This window comes from Lissotriton vulgaris, chromosome 2_1 (assembly GCF_964263255.1).
Source record: "Lissotriton vulgaris chromosome 2_1, aLisVul1.2, whole genome shotgun sequence".
Lineage (NCBI taxonomy): Eukaryota > Metazoa > Chordata > Amphibia > Caudata > Salamandridae > Lissotriton > Lissotriton vulgaris.
In genome coordinates, this window is record NC_141687.1 from 2,068,422,652 (window position 1) to 2,068,448,055 (window position 25,404).

At 43.7% G+C, this 25,404-nt stretch overlaps 1 protein-coding gene across 1 annotated transcript in view; it reads right to left on the reverse strand.

Annotated features, from left to right (window-relative positions):
- AP4E1 (adaptor related protein complex 4 subunit epsilon 1) overlaps positions 1–7,231 on the reverse strand; it is a 321,681-nt gene extending 314,450 nt beyond the window's left edge. Inside the window, 2 exon segments of the mRNA XM_086958294.1 lie at positions 1,806–1,877; positions 7,011–7,231. Coding sequence (XP_086814420.1) covers positions 1,806–1,877; positions 7,011–7,217 — 279 coding nt within the window. The 5' untranslated portion in view covers positions 7,218–7,231.
- Between the last annotated feature and the right edge of the window lie 18,173 nt (positions 7,232–25,404).

Below are 25,404 nucleotides of genomic sequence, written 5' to 3' on the forward strand. Positions count from 1 at the left end.
GTATATTTGCCCGTAACAGTGATCCTGTTAGAGTCATTATTTGCAAGGGTGGAATGATGCATATATCTGTCAACATACCAAAATACATTCTGTGGTTCTCAGTGGCCTGATCAAGACCACAGATTTTTCAGACTGGGGTGACACTTTTGCAGTACATGTGCTTGTCCACGGGATTATTAAAAAATATGTTATGTGCTCATTGTATTTTATAACTACATTTGTATTCTACGAATTTACCTAGATAGGCGGAACGTTCAAAGCCAAAATGATTTTAAAGTTGAAAGTTGGTAAAAATGTGTTGGAAACATCTTTTCTGAATCATGGTAAGTTTATTTCAAAAAGTATATTAAAGCACAAATAAATTATATAAGACAATATAAAAATGTAAAAAATCACACTCAAGTTACATTTTAAAACAATTATTTAAAGCAAACGCAATATCTGAACTTCCCAAATGAATATTTAAATTTTATGTACAAATAAAACAAAATTATTTTACAAACCCATGTAGGAATGAACAAAACAAATTAAAAAATAATAATAAAGAATCAAATGGTTTAAAGGCAATTGAAAAACTAAAGTGCAGATAAAAAAAGCTGTTTTCTCACCATTCCACATCAACCCTAATGCAGCCAGGACAGATGCTAAGCCATTGCCTCAAACCTTCAGCACTTATCACTAGATTAAAATATTATTCCAAATATTTTACACATACAAGAGAGCCCCAAAAACTTTTTAGTGAATTCAACTGATGATTTAGCTGACAGTCAACTATCACACTTAAAGCTTTTCTAAATCATTTGTTTCAGTTCAGACAGTTCATAATAGAATTAACTAAGCAATGGGATTAGGTCATTTGTTCAGGAACTCATTTTCCACGCCCAACATGGAAAGGCGTGCATAGTGTTGATTGAATCCAATTCGCATGACAGTACTCATGACCTGCAGAAAGTGGTTGGCATTGAAATTGAAGGTGTTGTGAGAGAGGATCTATCTAATCAAAATGGATTGTGACTGACTTCCTCCTCATTGGTGACCAAAACTCTCAATCAAGTGCAGTAAACAGACCTCTCCAAGTTGAGACCAGTCTAATCAAAGGACCGATAGAGTTCAATAGGATAACAATCAGAAAACTGCCAACCAATCACCTGTACTCGGTACAGCATGGTCTTCAGGAATGTAAACAGAGGAACCCTGCTATAACCTAGCAAGAAATATTGCATTCTTCCTTTAGGCTTTGCAACACCTGCAGCAGCAGTCTTACAAAGGTAGAGACCAGAGGGAGCAGCAAGTAAATATTCAAACAGTAGACCTTCCCTTGCTATGCATCAAAGATGTGGCACTTCATCACCATCCAGATATATCTAGCACCATCTCTCATCAACTTTCAGAAGGAACTGAAGACCTATCTCCAGGTCAGTAAAGTTACATTATTCAAAACAATTCTACACACAAATATTTAGTAATATATTGAGAGATTTTGATGGTGTACAACTGTATTCAAAGATAACAAGTATTCACTGTTCCTGTTAAAGATTTTGGGCTAAAAGACTAGTCGCTTTGTTTTTAAGTCACTTTCAGCAATGCAAACATCTATTTTATTATGATTTTGCAAGCTTCCAAATGTTACAATTGCTATATGTCATTATAAGTAGCAATAAGTGATCTGTAGGGTTGACAGTAACTGTAATTCAATAAGCTGTTTAAACAAAAGAATGTTCTGTATTATATGGGCAAACAAACGCACAATGTCATCGCTATTAAAACACTTGAATTAAAATTTCCTTTCTGATACTATTACTCACCAAAGAAGTGCTGGGAGAGGAAACTGTGATTTTCAAATTGGCAAGTTCTTGCTGGATCAGTTTTTCTTCATCCTGCAGATAATTTAAGCAAGTTATCATTAGAAGGGCTATACACCATAAACAATGCATTTTCAAAGGACTAAAGGTTGAATTTTCATAGAACATAGGCATTCCTTTGAGAAACAGAACTCAGTGGTTAAAGCAGAGAATCTTATAACCTGACACCCAGGTGTCAGTTATGGTTGAAGCAAACCATACATATAATTATACCCGAGAACAATCATAGAAAAAGGGATGGGGTCATAATTTAAGGGGTTGGTTTCTGTGTGAAAAGGGCAATACTAAGGCACATTGTCAAAATGATTAGGGTAAAGCATTGCATTTCAAGTACATTTAAAAGGAAACAAGAGATACAGTTATCCTTTAAGTCTACAAGCACTTCGGTTCTGCACTAACATATAATATTTACGTCAGCAGCTTTCATTTACGAATCCATTTTAATCCACAGCATTTCATTCAACTCTGACTGCTCTGATAGGTTATGATTTATGTACAACCATACGTTTTGCTACTTCTGTGAGAATTGTAAATCCGAGGATAATTCATGTTTCCAAATTGTAACCTTATCATAGTATCACACTGCGAGATTGTAATCGTTATCTGCCTTTTGTTTCCATTTGTTTCCTGGAAGTACACAAACGAGTGTTGCACCATCTGAAGTAAATTAAAAACGAGGAGCGCACTTATCCAATAGCTCGCCATTTTGAGAGGTTCCACAATAAGGATGCAACAGGCTTTACTTACTATGTGGTAGATGCAGTAGCAAAGGAGATTCAAGGTGGGAATCGAGAAAAAAAGCTCCGGAAACTAGAATCCCGTTACATCATTGAATTAAACACTAAGCAACTGGAAGGCCTCAACGTGGAAGAAGACATGTAAATGCATTTGTAGTAAAAGAAAAAATGTAGCTAAATGTAAAGATTTGATTAAGTCTGTCTGCCATAATCGCAAAATAAGGTCAATGTTTTTAAATAAGATGTTTTTAATTCACTTTGCAGACACAGTAAGGTATTCCATTATAGTTGATAAAGTATGTGTTCTATAAAGGAGAAAATAGTAGGCATGGACACCATATGATCAATGGTAGTTAGCCCACAGGTGCTTGATTGTAAAACTGGATATTATGCCTAGTAGGGCAAAATGTGTGATATGATCGCAAACAATGCAAAATTGAAGCATGGCGTTTTGCCGATGTATTGGACCGTAGGAGCACTAGTCACTGTCTTTTTTCTCCTTTCTTTTGAAAACCATAAGTATTGCGCTTAATGATAATTTTTAATGTGTAGTTATAATTTCAAAGATAATTATTTGAAATAACTTGCCAAAGGATAAAACGCATATGAACAAAGGTAAATGTGGAAAAACCTTAAAGAACTACAAGTCTGTTTACACTGTTTATTGTATTGTAGTTTTCACGTGACATGCAATGTTGCACACTTTAAAATGGCTGCTCCCATTACTTCAATTATCAGTGAGCAAGGCTGCAAAACAGCTGAAACGCGTTCCAAAAGGCCGAAATAAAGTAATTTTGAGCCAGCTACACAAGGCGTCGTCATCCTCTTGGTTAAAGAGGAATATTGGAGAAAAGTTAGGGGACTTACTCCTGAGAGGTCCATAGAGGCGACATGACTTTCGAGAGAAAGGACAGTGGTATACGCACAGGAGAGTGTGTGGAGGAAGATATATATATATATATATATATATATATATATATATATATATATATACACACACACACACACACACACACACACACACATACATATATACACATATATACATATATACACACACAAACATGTACACACACACAAACATGTACACACACAAAAACACTGTGTTGTGATCACTTTCTGTGTGCATGGTCTGAGCAAGACTGATCAACTGGGTATGTTAAAGGGGATTCCACCTATGCCGATTCTTACACAAGAGTAAACTTACACTTTTGTCCAAGTTTACATATTTTTGTAGTTTACAAAGCAATTTTACGAGTAGTTTCTTTACGATTGTCTATCTTTTTATGTCCTAGTCTCTGCCACAAGTTCAAAGACTGCGCAGTGATAAAGATACTACTCGTAAAATTCCTCAGTAAATTCAAAAATCATAAACTTACACAAAACTGTAAGTTCACCTTTGTTAATCAGTCTCATAGATTGGTGACCTTGATAAGTGACTTATTACCCAGAGGTATCTGTTTTCATTCTGCTCCTTTCCATCACCAAGTTTGTTCCAGCATCCAGAGATGACTGAAAATTAGAAACGCCTGGGAGAGTTACCAGTCTGTTTCTGTAGCCGGCTTTGAATTGCTCCCCAAAATAAGCACGGCTCCAAACAGCTTTTTATGTAATTGCGCTAGTGCCAGTAATATGGTGCACCAAAAGGGTATAAAGCTTCATTTGCATGAGCCACGACCCCCTTCAAATGGACGGCCTCACAGTAGCGCATTTTTCCATAATTGATTGTGAAAGCATCTGAGGTCTCGTCTGTAATCCCAAAGTGCCCCTAAGGTGCAAAAAGCGAACAAAACACATATTGAACCACAGCGGTACTTGGTGTAATATGGTGCCGGATCTCCAGACATGCTCTCACACACTCTTGTACACTGTTTAGCCAGTAGGTGGGTCGCCTGTAAGAGGGCTATGTGGGCCCCTTGCTTATTCAGATAGGAGACAACTTAATAGCGTTTAGACATATTAATCATCCCCCTTATGTTACAGAGCTATTTGTTCAGCTCAAGAATGGTCCAGCTGGATCATCCAGGTTTCGGCCTCTACCTACTTGGGGGAGGGAGCACAGTTGCAGCTTCTGGGGCATCATTTACTGGCCTGCAAGGTCTACAATCCCCTTAACTATTTAAACCAGACAACCCTAAGGCCCACTCCCCAGGGCAAGTGAGCAAACCCCGTCATCCAAACATAAACAAACAATGCAAAAACGCTCTGCCCTTGGGGTAGAGCTAGCCTCCCTCGCATCGGTAGTGTCCCAATTTTCAGTCCCACGGTAACCTCACCTATCCATCGGTTGCTTCAACCTTTACTTTTCGGCCCTCTCCTGGGGCAAAACCCTCCCAGTCTCATCTCAAGGTGCATTTGTAATTATCTTCCAACCCCTTCTCTTAGTCCCCCAGTATACTTGCGGCTCTGGAATGAGGTCAGATTATCTTGTCTCCTGTCCCTGGGGTTATGGTCGGCAACACTTGGCTGTGCCCTCCCGTCGTGCTGGAGCTGTGATCTGAGTCTGAATCCCCTGTGACCTTCCCCATGGAGAGGATATTTCATCTGTCGGGCGCACTCAGTGATGACACTGCACCATCACTTTTTCCCCCTCCAGTTGTTTTTCGGCACAGGATGGAGCCACAAGTTGGCTATTCCGCCTTCCCCGTCAATAATTGTTTCCTCTTCCCAGCTGAACCAGGGGGGCACGTCCAATGGGGCACTAATCGATCCATTTCCATGCATCCTGGAGTGTATTAAAGAATCGAGTGCCGGTTGGGGTCACCACACTGAGCCGCGCCGGGAAAAACATTGCATGTTGTTTTTCCATTTGGTGTAGTTGCTTCTCTACACTTCTGATGCAACCAGGATGTCATCCACTTAGGCCAGAATTTTCGTCTCACAGCCTTGAAATTTGACCAGGACTATAGCTGGATTAGCTCCTAATTTGCTAATAGAAGGGTCTACATATATAGCAAATAACAAAGGAGAGCAGACTAATCCTTATAGACCACATATGATTTGCAACCTGGCCTCTGGATTCCTATACAGTGCGTCTATTGCTTTTATGAAGCGCATCCCAAATCCAATCCTTCTAATAAGCTCTAACAGATATACCCATGTGACCCTGCCACATGTCTTCTCTGCATCCAAAAGAGCCACAACCATAAGTTCCCTAACAACATCGTCCACGTCAAAACTGTATTTTATTGACTGACAATGCCTCTGACAATGTTATAAAGTACTACTATTGATTAATATTGCTAACAATTGTTGTAAAGCGCTCTGGTGCCCTCGGTCCACCTAGCGCTATAGAAAACTCTTAAAATAAATAAATAAATAAAAATAAGTTACAAAACACATATACACCAGCTTGAGCAATGCTTTTTTAAAAAACAAAAATCACGAAATAGTAGCTTAGCAAATCCTTGTTTTAAAAATGTGGTTTAAGTGCCATTCAAAGGTAGACGCTCGTTTTCAAAAAGTGTGTCCAGTGCCCTTAAAATTCAGAAAACGCCTAACCTATCCTAGTACGGTACATAGCTGTATGTAAAGTGAAAGCGTTTTGAGGAGTATACTATAATCAACATTAATCGCATATCTTCATTCACATACTGCCTTATCCCTGCCTATAACAATATTATTTCCTCCCAAAAATTAACTTAGGCCAATCCATGTATTGCGAATGCATTTGTATTGAAAGTGATTTTTTTTTTAACGAGTATACCTTCGATCCGTATATTTGTCACAGAACGGACTGGGCGCCAATGGGCAGAGCAGCACAAACACAGTTAAACAAACAAACAATAGCCAGTGGTAGTGTTCTTTGAAAACCTGATGTTAAATCCCATACTTGCAAAGTTAAATGTTAAAGTACAAGCCCCAGAATGCAATACGCTGCTGACCAAAAGATCAGGACTGGCATTAGGTGCCACCCAATGCATTTACCCACTTGGCAGCTAATATCAGTTTGTGCGGTAGGATAATGACGTTATGTCCATCTGCATTTGGGCAGTGATACAAATATAGTGGCATGCAGGACCCTATATAATAGCTGAAAGCGTCCTCCCTTTCGGCGTGTGATGTCACAGTCTGAGCCAACCCACCTCATAATGTTGTGCACGCCCAAACCCTGCTTGTCGCCAGATGCTCGAAGTGACGCTGAGGCGACACAATTGTTTGTTGACATATGTTTCGGGATGAACTACACTGAACTCCGCCCCAAAACCTGCTCTCGCAGTCAGACCAGCAGCAGGATGCAATAAACTATCCTAATGGGCAGAGCCCTCCCCTCCAATGTTGCGCGGGAGGGAGCCACTGCTCCAGACTGTGCCACACTTACACTTTGAAGTTGCCCGAGAAGACGAGCTGACCTTCCTACCATGACTCGGGAAATTTTAGGATGCTCCACGCTAATGGTTCCTCTCCTCACCTGCCTCGAGCTGAGCGCAGTGATGCTGCGGATCAGGGTGCCCAGCTTGGAGGTTCCCGCCAGCTTACCGCCCCCGGCATCCTGCGCCAGCAGCCCCGGTAGAGAACTCAGTGTCTTGCCCACGATGTCGCTCATGGTCAGGCAGCTGTCAGCGGAGCCGGAAGTAAACAAGCGGCATACGAGGCAGGAGCAGTCTGCTACCGGCATGCGCCATCTTTTGCCATAGCAACTTCCGGTTACAATTCATATACTAAACTTTATCAGTCAGCGTTAGCTAGCAAATTAACGAAACGAACAGAACGGGAACAGAAACGTGCCAGCAGTGACAGAAAATAAACGATAGTAACAAAACAGCAATACAATGAAAGTAAGCAGTACTTTCAAAAATTTACGCTTTGATTTAGACAATCCAAAAGGATGTTTATTTTAACAACCGTAGATGGTTCCAACACACCCGAAGAATCCGTACTGCTCGCGCGGGGAATTGTTCAAGATGCAGAATTATTTTAAATGGGAGGGCGTTCCCATTGAAATTGCCTCGGGACAACACTAATAAGATGGACAGGAGTGTTGATCGTATATCGCATTAGTGAAAGTGAATGATCCATCAAATTGGATTGATAGATGTTACTTACCACTTTAAACGGGTACTCCAGGTTAGATGCTGCGAATATATGATTATACCACGATTTCAATTACCACGCATGGCTTTACCACGCAAATTTTACATCGCAAGTGGCTTTACCACGCTGGTATTTACAACGTAGGATTTTACTACGCGTAGAAACGTCTTACCTGCACGTCTTTCTCTACTAGCCCTTACTTCCATCCTCCATGGAAACATGCGTCAAAACACGTATACCAAAATAAAAAAAGGACTGCTTTTTTGACGTACACGGCACGTCTTTGGGGGAGGCTCTTTCCTTTTTCTTCTAAAATTATGTTCGTTTTTTTTTTTAAGTAACCTGCTTGTTATTTTTGGGGGGAGACCCCCCCCCCCAACCCCCTAAACCCTCCCCCCCCCCCCCAACCCCACGCAGAACGACTGGAAGGAATACCACGTCTTCCCCCAACCCACGCAGAACGTGGTAAAGACGGTCGTGGAAGGCACCCGAGTTGAAAAAACGTTTGCGTGGTAAGTGTACCGTGGTAAACGTTATGCGTGGTGATGCCTTCGTAGTAAATTATGTTTCCCCACAGTGCACTTGAGCGCAAACGGACCGTAAGTAAGTAAAAACATAAAGTGCACGAAAGGCAAACTGCGTCTTGGCGCTAGAGTTCTCAAAGAAGCCCCACGGTTGAATCCTATAGAGAGAGGGAAAAAGCCAGGTTTTTCACATTTTCCAAAATCATATCAGATGAGATTGGGATCTTAAAGAGAAGGGCATGGAATTCCGTAGTTTACAGGTGGAGTAGGAGTAGCTCCTACCTCCCCATCTTGCTTTATATATTATAGGAATCTCCACCAGTTTAGCAGACCTGGACCGAAGATCACGGCTTGGCACATGCCAAAATAATATTTTTTAAAGATATAAATGGTCGGTTTTGTAAAGCGCCTTATGTACCAGGCCAAGGTCCTTAAATTTGATTCTCTTGCAGATTGGCAGCCAGTGAAAGCCAGAAATCCTTTGAGAGAAACAGCTGAATTATGTTTTTTTTAAAGTAGCTGTGGTGCACCATTTTGCCAGGATTGGAGCTTGATCAACAGATGTTTCTTTATGCCCATTTACAGAGCAAAATGGCAATTGTCGATTCTTGACATGCCAAGAGCCACTGTAATCATTTTCTGCAGATCAAGAGGAATGTAGGGAAAACTCTTTTTCAGGATCCTGAGCAGATTGAAGCAGGAATATGCAACATGATTAATTTGCTCAGAAAAGCAAAGCTTACTGCATCTTATAGCGAATAATGGGCTGCCCCCTTGACAGCTATGAACTCATCACTGCCATGGGGACAGATTCCTACCTCACTTCCCTGACGGCACATTAATTCGGTTATCTCACCATAAACGCCTGGATTATGCGCCCCCTTTCTGCCCTTTTATTTCTCCTGACCACCGCTTTCCCAATAACACCCCTCTCATCCCTCCCCCACCCTTCCTCGCCTCATCCTCCCAACATGGCCACCTCTCGAGTTAAGTCTGGAGCCAATTGCTACAAAATCATTTATCCTCCCGATCAGTCTAAGGCTACAATAAAACGACTGAAGCATAACACTATTGAACGTTTCACGGACTCCCTTTTTGTTGATCAATTTTACAATGGTTGTCTTGGGAGGCTCAAAAACGATTTCATTTTCTACACTCGCGACACACCCTCTTGGTCCAACAGTTTTTACAATTCCCTCAACGTCACCTCCTCCTCCTCTATCCCTTATGGGAAACAACTAAAAATCTCCCCCTCTCAGTGCTTCAATGGCTACCTCACTATCTCACTCTATAATAACGGTACTGTCATGATCCAAGGCAAAGACACCTGCCTCTCGCTTTTTGACCAACTCTTCCCCTCCTTACTCCCCTCCTCTGCAACCGGATTTCCCCCTGTCTCTCCTTCCAGCTCCACACATTACTCCCTTTCTCCCCCGCCGACCCCACCCCACTCCAATCGGCTGCACTCTCGAGAAGCACAGGTCGGCCCTCTTCCCTCCCCGCCCCAACTTACCTCTTCTCCTATTCCTCCCCCCTCACAGTATGTCCCCTCCCACATTACTTCAGCCTTACCACTAGCTAATACGCTCCTCGTCCCATCTGTACTATCGCGATACTCAAATCTCTTCTCCTCCCCCATACTTCTCCCTTTCACCCCACTTCTTAGTCCACCTCTCCTCCAACCCTCTCCCCCGATTAACGTTCCCTATGCTCCCCTTATCCCTCCTTTCATCCCTCCTCTCCACCCCTGCATCCCCTCGCCATTCATCCCGTTGTCGCCACATTCCCACTGCCTCTCTCTCCTCCCTCCTACTCCTCCAGTACTGCTGCACTACCCCCTTTCCCCTCCTAGTAACCCATCCCATCTCCAACCCTCAGGCCCAGCAGGACCACTTCCCTGCCACAACTTCCCTCTCTCTCAACCCCCCTCACTCTACCAGATGACCGTTCCCTCACTTCCACCTCTCCTAACTGACAGGACCTCCACAACCACTGCACCTCGCTTCCTCCCAAACCTCCGACATTCCCATGACGCCACTCAGGCATCTCCCCTCCTACTTCCCTACCGCCGTGTTCCGCACCTTTCTCCCTCTAAATTTGTCCTTAACTCCTCTCCCGCCTGCAACACCAACATTGACAACCCTCCCTTAACGCCCAATTCACTTGCTCCTCCTGTGAACCCCTCACCCCAACTTACCTCCTGTCCCCCCACCTCTCCCCAACTTACCTCCTGTCCCCCCACCTCTCCCTGCCTTCCACCGCCAATACCACCACCCCTGGTCTCAATCGAGCCACCCAACCTTCCATGCTCTGCCTCATTCTCACTGGAAAATTCGCTAGGCTCTCTGATCACCTCCATCTCCCAGCTTACAGCTGCCATTTCACTTCTATGCTCTAAGATCTCCACCCATCCATGCACCTCTACTCCCTCCCAACCTCCCATGAGATGTACCTCGCCCCTTCACCCCAATACAGCCAAGCCCAACCTCTCGTCTGCTAACGTCTTTAACTCACACAAGCCCTTGAACGCCACCCTGCTTCAACAGACATGCCCTAGCAACCCCACTATCTACACTATTCAGACCATCACCTCTGTCAGAACAAAGCATCCACCTAAACCTTCCCGAGCACCCCCACATAAGTACAATATCCCGATCACCCTTCAGAGCCCAAGTGCCCCCGTCACCAAAACAGTCTTGACAGAGCTGCGCTGTATGCTTCACAACTGCAGATCTGCAGTAAAACACAAACTTGAAATCTCCGATACCATCACCCTTCACAAACTTGACATGCTCTTCCTCACAGAGACCTGGTTCAAAGATACCTCTCACTCTATTTTTGACCTCCTATTACCCACAGGTTACTCCATATTTAGGAATGACAGAACTGACAACACCGGGGGAGGTGTTGCAGTCATCTTTAGAAACGCCCTCCAACTTAAGGCTTCTCCAATCGGTTCCTCCCTCACCTTTGAATGCCTTTCTCTTGAGCTTCAATGGAAACATCGTCCACCGCTCAGATTCCATATCATTTACCGCCCGCCTCGTAGTGGCCCTTCGTTTATAGAAGATCTCACTGACTTCATCAGCGACCAATACACACAAAGTGACAATCAGACCTTCGTGGGTGACTTTAATCTCCACTGGGGAGTACTGCAAGACTCCTCTGCGAACTCTCTGGCCACCTTCCTCTCTACAAACGATCTTATCCAACACTGCATTGAACCAACCCACTCTAAGGGCGCAATCCTGGACCTTGTTATTTCTAAAGCAGGCATGCTTTCTACCTCTACCCCAATCCATGTAGATTGGTCTGACCATCACCTCATCCCATTCTCTCTTCAACTCTCACACTCGATAACTCTTGGCCAACCCAAGAGGGCCATCTCCTGGTTCCGTGATGCCAAAAATATTGATGTCGGCCCCCTCTGTGAATCAGCTTTGCTTTCACTTCCAAGGCTAGACCCAAACATAGCTGTTGACGATCTCACCTCCCAATGCCTCACAGTGCTTGCAGCTGAAATTAATGACGTCGCTCCACTCAAAAGCAAAAGGATAAGGCCCACTCCCTCAGCACCTTGGTTCAACAAATCCCTTTATGAGGAAAGGAAGCAGCTAAGATTTCTGGAGAAGCAATGGAGACAAGTGCCCTCCACAGACAATTTAGCCATACTTCGCACAGCAAGATCCAAGTACCACAAGCAAATCTTCCTTGAGAAAGCGGCGCACTTCAAAACCCTCCTTGACTCCGCCAAAAATAGACCCAAAAAACTATTCGATCTCATCAAGATTCCGAGCTGCTCTCCCCCATTCTCCGAGGTGGAGGATTCTACTAAAAGAGCAGCGGACTTCGCTATTTTCTTCGATGAAAAAGTGAAATCACTTGTGGATCAGGTCGCTCATCCTACACCTCCAGAGGAGCGCAAATCCTTAGCCATTTGGCAGAGCTTTGACCCCATCTCTGAAGATGCCCTTCTCAAGTGCATACGCGAAACAAAGCCCTCCAACCATTCTCTTGACCCTATCCCCAGTGCCATTGCCTTGGACTTCTATACCCATTCCCTTTCCTATTGGACCACTCTGATCAACCTCTCCCTCTGGCAAGGCTCCCTTCCTGTCTCCTTCAAAACTGGGCAGGTCACCCCTCTGCTTAAAAAGCCCACTGCTGATGCGAAGGACCTCAACAACTTCCACCCAATCACTAACCTTCCCTTCCTTGCGAAGATCACAGAAAGATGTGTAGCAAAACAACTCTCTCGTCATATCAAGGACAATGATCTTCTTGACAATTGCCAGTCTGGCTTCATCCAAAACTGCATCACTGAAACAGCCCTACTGCAAGTGGTTGATGACGCACTGAGGATACTTGATTCGGGGGGGTCCTGTCTTCTAATTCTCCTTGACCTCTCCGCAGCCTTTGACACTGTCAATCACAAAACCCTCCTCAATATCCTTCAACAGAGAATGGGCATGGAGGGCACTGTGCTTAAATGGTTTGCATCCTTCCTCTCTGACAGATCCCAAATGATCAAAATAGTGAACAGTCTTTCTTCTCCTGTGGCGGTAGGTCAGGGTGTTCCTCAAGGTTCTATACTTGCACCCACATTGTTCAATCTCTACTTAGAACCACTGGGAAACCTCCTAAGCAAATCCGGGATTCACTATCATCTCTATGCAGACGATACTCAACTCTACCTCAAGGTTGCCTCCACTCATGATCTCTCCTTCCTAAGCTCTACTCTGGACTCCATCCAAAACTGGATGTCAACTCATCAACTGATTCTGAATCCCTCCAAAACTGAATTCCTCCTCTTCTCCTCCTCACTCTCTCCTCCCCCGGTCCAATCATGGATGGATCAGATGAATCTACTAAACAATAAGCCCAGCATTGTCGACAGCGCCAAATCCCTTGGAGTCATTTTAGACAAAAAACTCAACCTAACTCCCCACATCAATTCTATTGCTAAATCTGCTCGTTACCAACTGCGCCTTCTTTGGGGAATCCGACGCTTCTTCCCGGAGCAGGACCTCATCACCCTGGTGCAATCGCTGGTCCTCTCCAGACTTGACTACTGCAATTCTCTTCTTACTGGCCTCCCCAAATCTCACCTGTCCCCACTTAAGTCTGTTTTCCATTCTGCAGCTCGCTTCATTTATGGGGCCAAAAGAAGCGATCACATCACACCAATGTTATCCACCCTCCGCTGGCTTCCCTTTGAGGCTAGAGCTATCTACAAGACCGCTTGTATCACCCACAAAGCCTTGCACTCCTCCTCTCCTCGCTACCTGGCGAATAAACTGAAACTCTCTGGAGGCTCTAGACCTTCACGCAATGCGGAGAATCTACTACTTGAACCTCCCACTTTCAAGAAGGAGAGAACAATGGCCCAATCCTTTTCAGGCAACGCAGTGAGAATCTGGAACTCCCTTCCGCCTCAGCTCCGGACCACCGCCTCCTCCCAGGCCTTCAAAAGGGACCTCAAAGTTCTCCTCCTCCAGAGACACCTCCAAAAGTAATTCACGTCCTCTTGTTATTTAGAGGAAGGCTTCCCACTACTGATAATTTCCACGACCATGGAAGTGCCTTCCCAGTGTATCCCTGGGGTTGGAGTGTCTGCCTCTTTGGAGTATTATCCATCTACCTGTGTTTTGTGCCCTTTTGTAACATGCACACACCACTTTGCCCTTGTAACACACGATTTGCGACCTTTCACATGTTTTTACCTTTGATACTGGCACAAGTGCCACCTCTGCCTACATAACACTTGTTCTTGTGCCGGAGTGTCTAGCACCTTTTGCAGTATTATACCCCAAATGATACTTTGTCTTCTCTTGTAACTGCACACTTGTCACTTTTTCCTCCTGTGCACTTTTTACTACCTCATGTATTTTTGGATGCGCACAATTTTTACTACCTCATGTATTTTGTTTGCTCACAATTGTCACTATTACCTTTACTACCTCATGTATTTTTGACTGCTCACAATTTTTACTACCTCATGTATTTTGTTTGCTCACAATTGTCACTATTACCTTTACTACCTCATGTATTTTTGACTGCTCACAATTTTTACTACCTCATGTATTTTGTTTGCTCACAAATGTCACTATCACCTTATGTACTGTAACGTATGCGTTTGAAATCTGTTCTTTTGTAATGTTTCTCATTATGTTTCATTTCTGTTCCTTATGTGAAGCGCTCTGACACCTTCGGGTAAAGTCCGCGCTATATAAAAATGCATAAATAAATAAATAAATAAAATTTAGTAAAAGGCAGAGCGGCTGCATGACAGTTTTTGTTTTTGATTGTGCAGGTGAAAACCAAGCCTGCTTTACAAAGCAGGACAGAGATCCCCATGCATGCGGTGCAGTGAGTGTCTGCATCCGCCAGAAGGGAGGTAACTGGGAGGGTTCATGGGACCACCTCTTTGTGGCAAAGAGTCATTTCGGCTTCTCACAGCATCTTTGCCTCTGCTGCTGGGTCTATAATACGGCACAAGGGCAAAGGCAAAGTATTTTCATCATATGCCTCGGCCACTCCACCAGGCAACTGAAGAAAAGCCCCTCTTGCAGGGTAACGGCACTATATGTGTGCTGGAGCTATCTCTATTACAGAATGGACCACGGAAGTCTCTGTGACGTATTCTGTAATACCAAAGTACTAGGAGGCTCACAAAGCAGGCACATATGCCTGCCGTGCCCTCAGAAGTACATGCCAACCAACCTGATTCGGGTGGGAAACTCATGATTTTTGAAGACAAAAGTAGCTTTATTTTAGCATCTCCTGCCTGAAATTGCCTCTGCTTCCATTAGTTTACTGGTGGAAACCAGACCCTTGTAGCACCTTGCCAGAATGGGGCTCCTTGTACACAATTGTCCTCTTGCTTTATTGCCCCTGCCACTTTGTTGTTTTCTGCCCTCTGCCCACAAGAACATCAAGTGAGCCCCTTGGCTCCCCTTTCAAAGGTTTCAACAGTTGTCAATATCGATGCACCTGGAAATATGCTTCCAAGTAGGCCTGAAAAGGGATATTTCCCACAATGCTTAGAGTGAAAAATGTCTTACCGTATTCAGGTGTGCCTAATGTCCTGCTTTCATCTCCTTCAGTTATGAAAAGTGTTTTGAATGGTTCACCACAATACTCGTATTCACTTGCTAATACAAGGAAGAACAAGCATTGGCATAGCTAATAGCTCTCGCCTTTGGGACCTTAGAAGTGATTAGCCATGCAACAGTTAATGTTGTTGCACCAAGGATATTGTGCTGCCTAACTAAATACTTATAAGGTCCCAAAAGCGAGACCTATTGGCTATGCCAATGCTTGTTTTTTAGATCTGATGATGCAAGATACTGATACCCCAACCTCAACAAGTTATCAGGCACAGAGAATGATGTTGCACCTCAGGACACAGGGGCCTTTAGTGATCATCTATGCAGTGAGATATACAGTCATGAAGGTTGCAGGCAAATTGGTGTTTTCTGATAATCAAGTACACCGAGAGATGTGGTGAGACAGAGCTCATGAATGGGGTCCTCTCACAATCATTTAGGCACAGAGGTTTCTTCCTAATGTGACGTGCTGAACAGCATGACAGCTGTAGAGACCGCGCTCAGTAGTGTATGTAGGTTGAGGTAAAAGTGGTTCACAGCTCCTGTTCTTGGCCATCTTCTAATCCTTCAGCAGCAGCACCAACATTTCTGTGTGGAACAGAGGAGTAAGCAGGTAAACAGATAATTCTGACTACCTACTGCTATCTCTATCGAGCATCCTACAACCTTAGTGGATACATACAAAGAGGGGAACTCATATGAATCCCATTTTGCATGTTAAACAAGCACCATCAGGCACTGTCTGCTTACAATCAGAGATGTAGGAGGGTCTCATCTTTATACACTATACAGGTTTGCCTGGGGCAGCTGGTCAATCTCACCACTGGGATTCAGGGAAGAAGGGCTGCACTCCAGTAACATAATTGGCTGAAACCAACCACTAGTAATATTGTTTCCCAGTCATGGGTGCAGCAGTCACGTGTATCATAAGGAGTACTGCTTTGTGTGGACCCCCACCCCAAGCAGAAGACTATAACATAGATCTTCTCCATCAGAAAATGTAGTGGGTCAGCAAGGGTTTTAACATGAAGTTTAGGATGTTACATGGACATAAACAAAAAAGTATGCTCCCTGTGCAGAATGTACAGCACAAAGGGGCTCCCTTTGGAACAAGCATTTGCAATGCAATAGGCCTTGCATTAGGAAAGTTTGAGCTATTGGTATTGTAAATGACATTTTTTTTATTTATGTGTTGGTTTTGAAAATAGCAAAATTAATAGCTTTGTCATTTACAATGCCAATAGTTTTAACTTTCGCAAATGTGACACCTATAGCATTTGTAATGCAATATGTGTTGTATTTCCGTGACTTAGATGTATTGATATTACAAATAGCAATGGCTTTTATTTTTTTTAAATAATTAATACTTAAATAAAAGTTATTGTAATTTATAATGGCAATAGCTTAAACTTTTGTAAATAACTTTTGTGAAGATTATGTTCAGTGTATTTTATTGTGACGAAAATCCAAAAACAGAAGAGAAATATTAACTTCTTTTTGTGACATTTGTAATAAAGCTTGAAACATTGAGAGAACATATTTGAACCAGTTGTTGTTGAATGGTTGCACAGATTGATGCTGTGATGGCGCTGAGTGATGTTGTGGTGGCGACGGATTGGAACTCTCACACTTTGGGGGTGTGGGCTCAATTCTTTTAACCCTTAGAGAGCATAAATGCCGACATTCTGAACAAGAGGGAGGGAATAAAAAAGAATACAAATAAATCGAAGGACTTCATTTCCCTACTGACACACAATCGGCAAACTTTGGGTTCTAAACTATAATATCAGGGACGTTTCTTCTAACAAAAATTGATTTGTCTGTTTTCAACCCTCGGGAGATTATCGACAAATAATTCGAAAAATATATTTTTTATGTTTATTCTGTAGAGCGTCAAATTCGGTTCTGACTCCCCCCCAGTCAGAATTCAATAATTCGAATATGGATTGGAAACGCTGCTAATGCGATCAAGGCATTATCAATATTGTTTCTTCTAAAATCTTTTCATTAATTTTTCGAGAAGAGTTTATGATTATATTTGCGCTGAATAAGGGATCATGAAACGGCCCCTCTGGAGCGCAGAATCAGAATCTTTGGCGCCTCTTTTGATTAAATAAAAAATGCGAGCCCTGAAAAGTGTTTCCGATTTAAGCAGCCGTTGGAGCCAAACTTTCCAAACTGACATTGAGTTTTCCAAAATCTAATAGCGAAGTGGCCGAATATGCACTTCCGGTTGCAGCAGACACCCAGGAGGCCCGGAGGAGCGGTGGGGGAGGTCTGACACAAGGTGCTTCGGCGGGGGTGCTGGGAATGCTGCGCTCTGGGACAGGGTTTCTGGGGTGCAGGACATTCTGAAACCTGCAAATGAATTAAAGAAGTAATTATTATTATAATATAATGTACTGGCTATTAACACAAGCAATGGAAATTCAAATGAAATAAAACAAGAAAAGCAGACATCAAAGGAAGCAGTCTGCTGCTTTCAAGTCCGATGTAAATGTAAATGTAATTTATATTTATATAGCGCATTATCACCAACGGTCTCTAAGCGCTTGCTTTGGGAACCCGTCCTGGTTTTTCCCTGTGAGATAACCCGTACTGGGCACCCCCAAGGTGAAAGCCAGGCATCCCGCCACTGGGTGCCATAGTGGAGATTAGGCAAGCTATTTCCCGGAGTTGCAGTGTGAACCCATGATTCGGGCAGGCACCGAAGTGAGAATTATCGAGTCCGTGGACATTTTTGAGCTCAAGACCCTGCCGCGTCGGGAATTGAACCCTGGTCCCGGGTCTGACCTCTGCTTCATGGTCTGCCTCCTGTAACCATTGAGCCACACTTCTCCACCATGCCAGATGCCAGCTTTGCGCATGAATGCCCCACATGCACTGGCCATAAACCGCATTCCAAAGGTCTTTGGGTGCATTTTCTGGTGTCCCTTACTAAATTTCTCGCATGGCGATAGCTTATGCGAAAGCTAGGCTCGACCTAAAAACCACAGCTCCATGATCTGCCAGGGTGCAATATCCATAGCCCTGTGAGTTTCTCACGGTCGACAGCCCCTAAGGCATGTCACTGTTCGGAAACCGAAGCTGGACGCAGGGTGCAGATAGCGCATCTCCCAGATCTGTTGAAAAGCCATAATAACCAGGGCAAACACTTTATAAAATCTACAAGGTGAGTGAGGCGTGCTCACAGAATGTTGCGCAGAAACTACTGCTCAAATCGTGCTCACTTTACTGAAGCAGCAGTCGTTCGTCCTGTCACTGTGCAGGGAGTACGCCTAAGGTATTCTCACTGAGATGTAACGACCCCCCTAACATGTACCTTCGGGGCAGAAACCACAGTAAGGTCTTTCACTGCGGAGAAACTCCTCCCTCAGGCTCCTTGGGGTGCCAATGAGACTTCCTCAGTATGCAGAGTACAGAACCCCCTGGACGGCGTAGTATGTAGAAACAACAGGCCCAACATGTGCTCACTGTATAGAAACCACAGCGCTAAGGTCAGGTCTGTCTACGTAAACCACCTCTCTGAGATGTGTCACTGGGCAAAACCACAGCGTCAGCACTGTCAGTGTGCAGAAACCACAGACTCCGAGCATGTCTTTGTGTAGAAACCATCGTCTTACGATCTGTTCACTGGGTAGAAACCACAGCGCTCAGATGGATCATAATTTTTATTTACTTGCTGCATAAATTAGTCAACCCTGCCGCATAATTAGAGTGGCCCTGCTTATAGGTCGGAAAACCTCTTTACTGGCTCTCCCATTCCTACCCAGGTGCTAATTACTTTAGGAAGAGCCTTCCTTCCGATTTTTTCTGCGCAAAAACCCATTCGTGCTCAGTAGCCGTAAAATCAAAGACATTTTTTGGGCAGTTTATGTCTTAGCTTGAGAGGGGAAGTCTGAGAGTCAGAAGCTGAAAAGAAGAAAGGTGCGCTTGATTTTTAGCAGTCAGGCTCAGAATCTGTTATCAGGGGCCTTGCTGAGGCTTTGCCAGTTTTGGGAATGTGTCACAAAAGTGATAAGTGTTAGAGAACCCCGCGGCCACACCTATCCGAGCATGGTACGTCCTCCCTGAGTCAACAGCCCTAATCAGAGTCCACATTTCCCACAATCGATTGGGGCAATCGATCTCAAAGTACTTACATAAAAATGAAAGTCACAGGCAGCAGTTTGAAACCAAGAAAAGTTGCCAAAGTGGCTGCATGAAGCATTGCAAATGAAGAGGGCGTTGTCCTGATGCTACAGCCGGAGAACAGTTAGTGCAAAGGCCTCACGCGAACCTAGCTTGAACGAGGAATACAGAGTTGGCACTGACACGTTTCCCTATACATTGATTTAAGTGACTCAGTATACGCCAATGTTGATTAAAACGTATAAGTATTTTTACTTCATATAGAGAAAAAGCTTAATTCTCGCATTTAGAAAAGTAAATACATGTAGTTCCCTGCATCATTCTGTAACGGTTCTAAATAGCGAAGTACAGAAAACTGAAAAATGTGGCAGAGATTGCACTTGTGAAGGGATGAAATGTTTCATTCATAAATCTTATGGTTGCTTACTTACTAGCAGCTCTCTTCACATCCCTAAAAGTGCGCATTAGGGCCAATGTGATATCACATTGATGATTAGAGGTCCGGCAGTGGGAAGTGGCACCTAAGAAAGCATGCACCCTTAACCAAATGTAATATTTCACTTGCCACCGATGCATATTTCTTGTATGACTGTTTGACCGGTATTCATATATCTCCATGACTACTTCGCTCTTTCTATGTGTACTTCTCTAGACTCCAGTTCAGTGTCTCACTCAGAGAAAGAGATAAAACATTCAGAAATTGGTCCGCAAATTCCTAATTCCACATTTTGTGTCTCATTGTGAGCTGGTAAAATAAAACTCTCAGGATGCGGTAAAACCTCTAATGGTGAATACTGTAATAATTGCCACCAGCGATAATGCTTTACCGGGTGCAGTATTACACCGTCCTTCTGCCAGGAGACTCACCCAGCTTCTTGTGAAATGTTTACTCCCAGAGTGTTTTGCTCCCGGGAGACAAGAGCAGGTACGTTAATTAAAAACAGATGGCCCTGTGTGCTCATACCGCTCCAGAGAGCAAAACGTTCTGGGAGTAAACATTTCACGAGAAGCTGGGACCTCCACACGCCTTAGGCCAATTGCGTGCTGAAGCCAGACGCAAAGGCCAATCGCGTGTGAGGACCACAGGCACGAGCTTCTACTAAAGTTGTGAAGTGATTTCAAGAGGTCGATTTCCTATGCAGCGCATGCGCTGCCATAGGTTCGACTTAAAAAGCGGTTACCAAAACCAGTACTGCTTCCTGGCAACTCGTGCTGATTCATGGCTTGTTGGCAGATGCAGATTCCCACTGCACAACAGAGATGCCGCCTGCCATGAAATCCAAAACACTAGTCGAGAGGGGAGCTCCGATGCACCACCCCTCCAGACGAGACATAATCATTGCCAACACCACTATCCGCATAGTAGAAAATGATAGGAGGAGTGCCTCATGTCTCATCAGGCCAACACAGATCTCGACCACTTGGTTCGACAGGGTGAGTTTGGCATCTATTTTGATGCCTAAGATCTTTACGAACGACAATGGTGTGGGTGTGGTGCCTAACTCTTGTGGCCAGAAGATGTCAGTCAAAGGGTTACTTTCCGTGGTAATGGCTAGGACCTCTGTTTTTTTCAGGATTGACTTTGAGCGAGTTAGCCGTCATCCAGTTGACTGTGTACCTGAGAATACTTTGTACACGCAAATGGGCGTGAGAGGAGCTGTCAATTTGAAGGATTGATTGTGTGTCATCTGTGTAATTGATTACCTGACAGTACATTTGGGCCAAAGCTGCTACCAGTGGCTGGAGATAGATGTTAAAGAGTAGTGGGGACAGTGCAGAGTCTTGTGGGACTCCGCAGGTCAGTGACCTTTTGTCGGACATGCTGTCTGCTAGTTGGATCCTTTGTGTCTGATCTGTCGGAAAGGAGGAGATCCATTGATGTACCACCCCACAGTTACCCATATCAGAGATGCGGGCCATTAGTTGATCGTGATTCATTGTGTTGATCGCGGCTGAGAGGTCTAAAAGAATGAAGGCACATAGCTTCTTTCTTTCGACCGTAAGCCAGAGCTCATCCAACACCAATAGCATCACCAGCTCTGTGCTATGGTGGGCCCTAAAGCCTACCTGCCATGCCTGGAATAACTGTTGTTTCTCGATGAATAGTGATAGGATTTTAAGGACGTGTTGTTCCATTACTTTGGTCAAAAAGGGGCAAAGAGATATGGGCCTGTAGTTCTTCAGGTTGGCGACATCTTCCCCAGCCTTTTTCAGCAGAGGGGTTACCCTGGCTTCCTTGAAGTTAATGGGAAAGCAACCCGAACGACTCGTGCCCTCAATGCTTTCCGTGCGACTCGTGTCAGGGGATAAGTACGATGCATTTGAATGCATCCAGATAGGATTCGGTCGGACTCCCATCGACTTCAATGGAAGCTTGTGTACCAAACCCGTACACAGGCTCCCATTGACAAAAGGGGTGGTCGGGTATCATTGTGCACCCTGTGGCGAGCACCCCTTGGTGCCTGCTGCACTGTGCATGGCCTGAAAGGGGGGACCCATGGGTACCCCCATGGGCACAATTTAGAGGGCCCCGGGTGAAGGGGGGCCTGCTATGGGCCCCCAAAGACCGATTCCGGCAGCTTTTTAGATCCGGGCAAAACGATTCGTAAAGGCTGTCTGAATCGTTCATCATACTGACTCGCTTGAAAAACCTACTCCATAAAGCTGTATGATTGGGCCCGGAAATCTCGATCTCTCCGTATGCCTTCCGGAAGCGATTCGGTCAGCGCTAAGGGTTTCCAGGCATCGTACTTGGTCGTTCAGAATTGGGAAGGGGTCGGTCGGAAACAAGGGCTCCGGATTGGAGCCCTTCCACATGCGATCGGAATCGGGCCCAAAGGGCATCCGCTGGCATTATTCAGCAGTCAAAACTAAAAGTGCACATTTTTCACTTTATTGACCAGGCTAAGGGTTTTTTACTTTCAACAAGGTTGAAGGGTGGAAAGCAAGAAGTAGCACCTATCAAGGTACATTGTGTTATTTTTTTTTTTAATTGATTGATTTGATTGAAATCAGTGTAGTAATACACAAGACTATTAAGCCATAAAATGTTTTGCTTGGTGTTAGACTAAGCTGAAGAAATTTCTTCTGTGTTAGCTTTCCCTCTGTTACCTTCAGTTGCAGGCTTAGAGAAAGCCATGGAAGCTCATTCATCCAGGGGGGAAAGGGTGTGGTGGGAGGGGCCGGGGAATGGGCACATAAAGGTGGGTGACCTACTGCCTTGACGGGAGCCTAGGATGTGTAGGGCTTCAGGGTTGGTAATAGCGGAATGGGGTTTTGGGTCACTTTGATTTTGCAAAATACAAGTAGAAAGGACAGTGTGGTTTTCAAGTTTTGTGTTAAATGAATGGCTGGATCACATCGATGTCACAAAAGACTAAGTGGATAGGGTATGAGCAGTCAAGCGGGGAGAAGCAGAGCAGGGCTAAGTTGGTGGTATATCCACCATCATGAATGTTAAATCTTTTGGAGGAGCTTCATGTAATGTTAATGGGGTAAGCAACCAAGTTAAGTTTAGGTCCATACTTCATTGGCTTAAGGCATCGCACGTGCAGATAATTCTGCTTCAACAAACCCACCTTAAGGCACAATCACAATTGCCCAAAATGCCAAACTTTATCCCTCAAGCATTCTATTCATCAGCCAATGCGGTGTTCGAGGTTTGGCAATTCTGACTTTGCACAATTTTATGGGTGAAGTGCAGTAAGTTGTTAGGGATCCCAAAGCCAAGTAGATTTTAGTCAGCCTGAAATTTAAAAAAACAACTTTTCCACCTGGTTAGTTTCTATGGCCCAATATAGGACGATGTAACAGGCCCTTAGTGAAATATACAACATTATGCTCCCCCTTTCCGTTTTTTTGTGATGGGGGACTATAACGTCACACAAGATCTCAGGTTAAATTTGTTTACGAGGAATAAATCACAACACAAACCTAGAGCCTCTCGTTTTTTACCTAAAGTAATTAGTGATTTAGCCTTAGTAGACTCCTTGTGTCAAGTATACCCACAGGCACTAGAATTTACCTGTTTTCCTAAACGGTCTAATTTGGCCTCTAGGATCAACTCTTTTTAAAGATGGGCAAAGAGAAATTTCTGCATACTATTAAAAAAATTTTGGATCATTCGGTCTCCTCAATTGATGTAATCTAAACATTAATTGGGTAGATCGACCGCAACGGTTGCTCGATAAATAATTTCTAACAGATACTAGTTGGCTAACAATCATGCGGCCCACCCTTGAAGTTTCCATGCCATGAACATAGGCTCAGCCTCTACATTTGCAGTTTGGGGGGCATGCAAAGGTTTCATTAGGGGTGAAGCAATTTCTTATAAAGTTCAAATATGCAAACTGAGAAAGCAAAAAAACATTAGCTTTGCAGTGGAAACCAGACCAAGCAATGCTAACGCATTTGGCACTCTATTCCCATGCCCGTGGGGCCAGAATTCCGAAAGCAAGTTGGTGTTTAAGGGAGCATTATATGTTTCAGGAAATTATAAATCAGAACACATGCTTCCAACAATACTACGAAGAAAGTGTACACGCCGGGAGGTTTCTGGCCTGGTCCGTTAAGAAAAGACGTAATAATGCATCCATTATATCAATCTAAGATGAGGCTAGGCACCAGACGGTCAATCAACCAGAAGATATTTATAGCGTATTCCTAGAGCACTACACAAACTTGTATGTCTCTACGTCCATGACCACCTCAGAACAAATAGACGGTTATCTCAGGGCAATCAAACTGCTAATAGTAAACTTCAGACTTTGGCAAAGGCGCCAATTATACTTGGTGAAGTAAAAGACACCACCTAAACATCTCCTAATGGAAAATCCAGTGTGTAGAATATTTGAAGCTCAGATAGCTGGATTTCTAGTTATATTTTTTAATGAAATACTTGATGGCTGCAAGATGCCTAGTTCTTTCAAATAGGCATTAATCCTTTGTTTAAAAAAAAAAAAAAGATAAATCGTTGGATAGGTCGGGTTCATGTCACCCCATTAGTCTCTTGAATAGTGACTATAAGCTATTCACAAATATTATAGCATCTAGGTTAACCCTATTAGCAATAGCTGTGGTCCACAGGGATACATGTGGATTCCTACCAGAAAGATTAATTTCAGCCAATTCCAACTCCTTGCTGCAGACTACAGACTTTTTCTCAAACAATAAGGTTAAGCCTGCCATCATCATGCTTGATACAGAAAAACCTTTGATTTAGTACAATGGGAGGTCGTATTTGCTATTTTATATCGGTTTAATTTCCCCCCGAAATTGGTACGTTTGTTGGAAAATTGAAACCGTAAAGCAGAAACCAAAGTCATAGTTAATTCGTATACGACTGGAACTCTGTTAATTTGCTGAGGTACATGCCAGGGTTGCACTATTTCCTCGGTTTTATTTTTCCTATTCCTTAGCTGCTGTTTTGTGTCAAGATCCCCAGATTGAGGCCCCTCTGCACTGTGCACCAAAGATCAAGCTGTTTGAGGACAACATGACCTTGTATTTGACCACAGAGGAGCCTAATATTACCAGAGCCTTAGCCAAAATCAAAAAAGTTACTGATAAAGGGGGATACAGAATAAAGCATAGAAAATCAGAAGCCCTTCTTTATAAAAGCTCCCAATTAGTCCTACCTATGGATATGTGGCCGCACTTCCTAACCTCTCATCCTATTAGATATTTAGGTATATTTGTGTCCCATAATTGTTCTTACTTATATCAACTCAACTACTTAACAACTCTCAACAAAGCGCAGAGTCTACTGCTGCAATAGCAATCTTTTCCCCTAACAATCATTGGACGCATAGCTCTGATTAAAATTATGATTCTCCTGTTGTTTCTATTAATTTTTTCTAATGCTATGATTGAGGTTCCTCAAATATATTTTACCAAAATAAATCATATGCTGCGCCAATTTGTGTGGCATGGGAATAAAGTTCACTCTAAGTTGAAGGCACCTCACCTGAACATTGAGGACGGGAGTCTTAGAATTGCCTCATTTCAA